This window comes from Populus trichocarpa, chromosome 18 (assembly GCF_000002775.5).
Source record: "Populus trichocarpa isolate Nisqually-1 chromosome 18, P.trichocarpa_v4.1, whole genome shotgun sequence".
Classification (NCBI taxonomy): Eukaryota; Viridiplantae; Streptophyta; class Magnoliopsida; order Malpighiales; family Salicaceae; genus Populus; species Populus trichocarpa.
The window spans coordinates 11,694,256-11,701,342 of record NC_037302.2 but is presented as its reverse complement, the minus strand read 5'-3'; the positions used below and the strand labels follow the sequence as shown (position 1 = coordinate 11,701,342).

At 33.4% G+C, this 7,087-nt stretch overlaps 1 protein-coding gene across 1 annotated transcript; it reads right to left on the bottom strand.

The window, feature by feature from the left end:
- Positions 1–2,168: 2,168 nt before the first annotated feature.
- LOC7461603 (zinc finger protein CONSTANS-LIKE 5) lies at positions 2,169–3,990 on the bottom strand. Its single transcript, XM_006372036.3, has 2 exons — positions 2,994–3,990; positions 2,169–2,876 (listed from the first exon to the last, which is right to left on the bottom strand). The coding sequence occupies exons 1-2, from the start codon at positions 3,747–3,749 to the stop codon at positions 2,490–2,492; spliced, it is 1,143 nt and encodes a 380-aa protein (XP_006372098.1). The 5' UTR covers positions 3,750–3,990; the 3' UTR covers positions 2,169–2,489.
- Between the last annotated feature and the right edge of the window lie 3,097 nt (positions 3,991–7,087).

Sequence of the window (7,087 nt, the reverse complement as noted above, 5' to 3'; positions counted from 1 at the left end):
GTCATACTTACATATTTTTAAAAAATAATTATATATTATTTTTATTTACTTTAGTTTATAGTGAGTGTTGAAATTAATAATATTATAATAACCTTAGTTATAAACTCAGACTAGCTTAGCAGGTCGACTCAAGACGTAGCTGACCTGCGGCCTTGATCATCTCGAGTTTTAAAAAAATAGAAGAATGATGCTGACCTGCGGCCTTGATCATCTCGAGTTTTAAAAAAATAGAAGAATGATTTTACTTAACTTCACCCAATCGAAAACTTGGGTTGATTCGAGATAAAACACGGGTGAAAACTCATAAATCTTTTTTCTAATTTTCTTTTGTCAAAACAAGGTTACTTTGATTTTAAAAAATAAAAATAAAATTGGGTCAAACAGAGTCAACCCTCTCGACCCGTGATTTAGTCCTTGCCTTAGGTTGATTCTTGAGTCGATTTTAAAACTATAATAATAATTATTTTTATCTATAAGTTACTCTCTTAACACTTGACTAAGGCCTTGCATTGGGTCAACCTCAAAATTTTTTTAAAATTTTTTTGGATTATGTTATTTTTCCAAAAAAATTTCAAATGTGTTATTTTTTCAAAAAAAATTTGGATTATGTTATTTTTCCAAAACGGTTTTTTGAGAGGTGTTGTTTTAATAATGCATCGGGTGAGAGAACTGAATTCTATGAAATCCGCCCCTTTATTTTAAGAGTTTTTTTTTTTGTTTTTTTCCAAACTACCACAACGAGAAAAAAAACTATCTCGCAAACTAGTGTAGCTAGGAAAAAATCTCTTAGACTAGCGTATTTCGACGATAGGTCTCGGCTGCACGACTTGAGATATACTAAAACAAAATTAATTTTTTATATTAGGTTATATTTTTATTTGGTCCCTCAATATTTATATTTTTATTATGATAATTTCATTCATTATTTTTGTGAAAAAAATAACTAAATTTAATATTTATTTTTAATGCAATTGCTAGAACAATAGTTAATTTTTGTCCAACTTAAATAAAATTAAGTTTAATTCATGAAGTAATCTTAATAATAGAACTAAAATTAAGATTATATATAAATTGAGGGACCAAATAAGAGTTTGAGTAGAGATGAAAGTAAAAGAAATAAGACGACACAATATAGCCCAAGTAGGAGAGAGAGAGAGAAAGAAAGAATAAGAGATTAAAGCCACACAGAAATTCTTATTATTACATATTTAATATCATTGGAAAGTTATTGATGAGATGAAATTAAAAAAACACTAAAAAAATTATTTTTTTTTTTTTTATTTATGTGGGGTGTCCGGGCCAGCTTACGCGCACCACGACTATTCCCCACGGCCCACTGGACATCCTGCAAGCCCAGGAGCAGGTAAGGCACCGCGGGGGTGACAGGCGTGCACATAGAGGGTCGAACCTGGGAAGGGGGCGGAACAAGTCATACGATTGATCACAGCAGCTAGGGCCTCAAGTGCAAAAATAAAAAAAAAATTACTTTTAAAGCTTACGGTGAGCTATGTATGCATCATCTAAAAATTGTGGTGTGCTAGCGCGTGTAATGCACACCAACAATCAATTTTTAACACTTTCATAACGCATGTACCACACATGCTAGATCAAATAAATATAATTTTATTGTCACGTGTATCTCACACGACAACAACAACAAAAAAATCATACTTCCGACCATAATTTTACTGCTAAAAATTTGTTTAGCATGTTAAAGCGCAATTTGAGTAATGTTTTTCTGCGTACGCTAGTTCAGGAAATATTTTTATACGTTCTAAAAACAACTTTTAATTTAATAATAAATCACTTAAATTAATAGTAATAAAAGTAGGTTAACTGATCAGATTTTAAATTTATTATCTAGATGTTACCGGTTCAAGTCCTACAAATCTTAAAGCTACTGGAGATATACATGGTCAATAATTTTAGAGTCTATAAAATTATTTAAGATACACGCAAACTAACCAAACACTAATATTAATAAATAAAATATAAAATAAAAATAGAACACTCGAGTCGTCATTGAAGTTTACAGTTTGCTTGACAAAAAATAATGCAATAGATTGAAAAGGGAAATTAATATTGGGAGCAATTGGAGATAGAGATTCGTGATCTTTCTTGAGAAAGGAAGAAGTCCCAGCAAAGTAAAAAAAAAAGAGTTCAATAGATTAGCAAGAAGACCAAATCCAAAAACCCTTTTAAAAGAAAATGGAGTTACAGAAGGAAAAGAGGTAAATGGGGCTTCTGACCTGAAAAGCAAAATTTCAAGAGCAAAAGCCTTAGCTGCAACATGATTAATATTGTTGCCTATAAAACGAAGGGCTGCACTTCAACTGATCCGTTCAAGGATTCGTCTAAGATTTACAGATTACTGTAATCAACGTTAAAAGAGGGTAAGACCACCTTACCGTTATTGATTATAGCTGACAAATTACATAATCTTCTAGATAGTAATTAACTGGCTAGTTAACCTCTCGCTAAATCCATGATCAAAACGAGGGAACGACACCGTATTGGGTATCGGCCATGAAAGGGACAGAGCTCGGAGAGTTATATAGGTTGTCCATATCGGATTCCATTTCGGTTCGTTTTGCGAATCGGCCTTTGATTCTCGGTCTGGTTTCAGCGTAAGCTTTTCGGGAAGCATACCGTATGGTCTTTTCGAACTTTCGGTTCTTCCTTCTCTCTCTGTACCTCAAAACTCTAGCTTCACGGTCAATCCCAGCTAATTGAGTTGCTGCTTGATTCGCAGTCCAGCCTGAGAGGGGCATGCTTGGATCGGTAGTAGTATTCATGCTTCGGCTGAAAGGATAGGATATGTCGGACATAGAATTCCCATCAGGAACAACACCAACATCTAGGGAAGAAGAAGAAACCTGAAAAAAAATCAACGAAACTTTGTCAGCACCACTACAAATTATGAAACCTTAGTTACAAAGGCGCTTATATATATAATTCTTTTGAGCTTTAATTAAGCAGGTTTTGGTACTTACGCTGTGGCTAAGAGACTGAGATGAGTAGCTGAAAGAAGTGAGTTTAGATCTACAGAAATCAATGTCAAAGCAACTTTCATGATTGATCACCGGAAGCGGAGCTGGTTTGGTTTGCACAGGCACAACGCTATCAGCACCAGCACCACCATGAATCTTCTCATAGCTCGCATCAATGGAATTCTGATACTCCAATTCAAGAAACGGATCAATTTCAGAGAAAAACATGTCTCCAGTCTTCACAACAGGATTCTCGATTTGGAGCTTTGAATTATGGTCGTGTGTTGTGTGATTACTCTGTAATAGCCACGAAACACCCTCTACATCATCGTTCTGATCATATCCAGACACACCATTTTCACCAGGTATTAGAATATTAAACGCCGTGGAAGTCTTAACAATTGATTCAGCAGAGTTATAAAAGGGCTCGATTGGGACTCGTTCATGACGGCGAGCAAGAGGGTTAGCAGAGTGGATGTCAGCGTCACAAGTGACACAAAGAGCAGCTGCATCAGCTTTGCAAGTAACCGCAGCTGGTGCTTGCTCGCAGACCTCACACATCCACACACGCTCATGCCTGGACATGATTTTGCTATTCACCTGGCTATGGTGAATCTTGGTATCACAATTCAGACACAAAAAAGCAGAGTCGGCCCTGCAAAACGCAGCTGCAGCCGCGGTTTTGCACGAGTCACAACGTTTAGCCGCAACACTCCATCCTCCGGTTAAGTTCTTTAAGCTCTCGACTTCAATTCCCATGTTTTTTCTCTCCCAGTTTCTGATCAAATAAATAGGAAAACCGAAATCTCTTTTTTTTTTTTAGGGGGGGGTTGTTTCTTGATTCTCCAAAATCCCGCAAGAGAGAGTTATCGAATTGGTGGTTTGGGATTTGTGGGGGCTATAAGAGTAAAGAGTCGGATGTGTTGATTGTTATTATCTTTCTTTAAGTCTAGTCAGAGGAAAGGAAAGCTGGGTGCTGATAAGGAAGAAGAGAGCACGTGGAGAGTTCATAGCCAAGTAAAAAGGTTTCTTATGTTTTTTTATTTGTTAAGACAAATAACATGTTTCGGGTTCGGGTTTTTTCGAGGATTTTAATAGTCTTTGTGAGAAGTTGCTGTCACGTGTCTGTGCCGACGTAGGACCCGTTTGAGCTGGGGGGACTCGAGGGAGATGATGACGGTGGTTGCCAAACTTATTGTTTGCTTTTGTGGGGCAAGAATATTTAAAAAAAAAATATATATATATATATATATATATATATATATATATATATATATATATATATTAAATAACAACCACGAGTAATGGACTTTGATTCTATATGCTTGCCCTATGTAAAAATCGCGAGTTGGATGGTAAAAAAAGTAGAAATCTAACCACTGGGTTTGGGCCATGGCCCATACAGAGTGAAATGAAACCTGCACTCACTCTTTCACCCGATGCATTTCACCTCCCTTTGACACTATTCACTCCATGCACGCCCAAACAGCCCTTATTTTTTCCATTGTCTAAATAGACTTCTTTTCAGTCCACGTGGACCCGCACACCCCCCCCCCCCCCCCCCCCCCCCCCCCCCCCCCCCCCTCCCCTCTTTTTCCTCTCATTTTGACCTAAAAAATTCTTGGCTTCTACGTGTATCTTTTTAAGTTCCGAGAAGTCAGAACGTGTGTCGCGCTTTTCATGCAAGCAATATTTTTAATGATTAATTAACATATTTTATGTTGTCTTCTCTTCAATTACATATATTTATACAAATTTGGTATCACGCAAACAAACATCATTTTCAATGCAAATTAGACATCTTATTTCTAGACTAATGGTTATTTTTAGCAAATATATCACTAACAATTATCTACTTACCCTCCCTCCCCAATGAAATGAAAGACACTACAATTAAAAATGATTTACGAATTGGAGAGTCTTTAATTTATAGGGTACTTATTATTTTAGGAATACTTCAGCCAAAATACAAAACTTATAATCAAACCCACGTCTTGGTCCTAGATCATAACTCGTGGAAAGCTCATTGTGTGTGTGAAGTGTTTTCACGAGTTCATTAATAAAATAAAATAAAATTATAGAAACAAAAATGAAAGTTTTATTCTCATTTTTAGGTATTTGGTTAAAAAATAAAATAGAAATAAGGGTGAAAAATAAGAAAGAAAATGAAAATAAAAATTAAACATATTTTCATTCTCATAAAAACATGGAAATAAAACAAGAAATCACAATGAAATATTTGCTATTAAGAAAGATATATTATTTTTTCTCATTGTATACCAATTACTCAAAGCATTATCATTGCTATTATTGATGGTGATTATGATATTTGTTTTTTTTTAAATATATTATTATTGTACTATTGCACCATAATTTTTATTTCACCGCCATCACCTTCACTCTTCTTCCACTCGCACCTCTTAAAGTGGCCACATTAATATTTTTAAAATATGTTAATTTTTTATTATTCTAATATCACCACCATCATTTATTCTTCTTCATCTTCCTTTTACACAACTAGTATAATTACCTCTATTATTGTTACTACTAACATTATTGATAAAATCATTATTAGTCTTTATTTCTTTTCATTTTTAAAATGTGGTATTGAAAAATAAAAAGTTTATTCAAATTTTTTATTATTATTTTAAAACATAATATTAAAATTAAAATATTATATGAGAGAAAACAAACTATAAAAGTCAACTTGGGTTATAACTTAATTTATTAATAATTGGTATTTCAAAACTCAATTTATATGTACTTTTCTCCTTTTCAATAAGGCAATTTATTTTCTTTGACTAAGTGTGTATTTGGTAATGTAATACATGATACTTTTCAATTAAAAATATATTAAAATATTTTTTTAGAATTTATTTTATTTTTATTTTTAATATTAGCACATCAAAATCATTAAAAAATCATTAAAAAATATTAATTTAATGTTTTTTTTCAGACAAAAAATAATTTGAAAAGTAGAAGCTATCATATTAGTGCAAAACGGCACTAAATAACAATATCCGCACATGATAGCATGCCTAACCTACATGTATTGAGTTAGAGAAGTTCTTGCTTTCATGAACAACGAGAAAAATTTATTAACGCAATCTATCTAGTCATGTGCTTGGATGGATGTTTAAAAAATAATTCTTTTTACATGATTAAAAAAGGAGATTTAATAGAAAAATTAGAAGTTTTTTTTGGGATTTAGCACGGTAACAAGAAAAATTAAAAAAATAACATAGTTTAAAAAATAATTAGAAAAATAATATATTTTGATGCGTCGCGTGCCTTATTTGTGACCCATGAGTCGCATGTGAATCCAAACGAATTATAACCTTGGAACTAGTTTCTTTTCTATTTTTCCCTCTCATCTCATTCTCTTCCCTCAGCCACAACTGAAACCCCTCATTGCCCAACTTTCTCTCTTTTCCTGCCGCCTAAGACACTATCTCTGCCAATACCCACCCCCCCCCCCCCCCCGCTCTCCCCACTACGACAATGCCTCCATCTGTGGCTTTCTTTTCCTATTTCGGTTGCCACTGCCACCACTCGTCACTATCACCACCCACATTAAACACTTAAAAGGTATATTTCACACTTTCCCTATATCAATTTTATATAATTTGTTCTAATTTATTCTAATTGTTGAATTTGATTATTTTAAGGTTTACAATTAAGGTTTTTTAGTATTGTGGTTCCTGGTTGTTCTAATTGAATTACTTGTAGACGCGACAATATTTAGAACACATGTGGTAAGTGTATTTGGTCTTGTAATGAGGTTATTTCAAATTAAGACACCCTTTTATAGCTAGTGTTATAAGAGAATTTCGGGAAATGATTTATATTGATGAAGCAAGTTCAAGCTATGGTAAATGGTAATTACGTCATTGACCATGTTCACTCCTTATTTTTTAATCTTTGAATTTCTTTTTTATTTGATCTTCTATTTTTTTTCCTTACTTATCAATTTACTCCTTAATTATTTTTTGTTTTCTTTTGTATTTTTATAAGAAAATTAGGAACCATAACCAGTTGCACTGTTTGAAAGATGTCTTCTCGTTTTAATAGGTGAGGACATATATATAATAGCATAA

Bases quoted from the DNA above. Each gene is read 5' to 3' on its own strand.
- LOC7461603 (XM_006372036.3), bottom strand. From the start codon at position 3,749: ATGGGAATTGAAGTCGAGAGCTTAAAGAACTTAACCGGAGGATGGAGT. The intron at 2,877-2,993 runs GTAAGTACCAAA...ATTTTTTTTCAG, and splicing joins CTCAGTCTCTTAGCCACAGC to GTTTCTTCTTCTTCCCTAGA.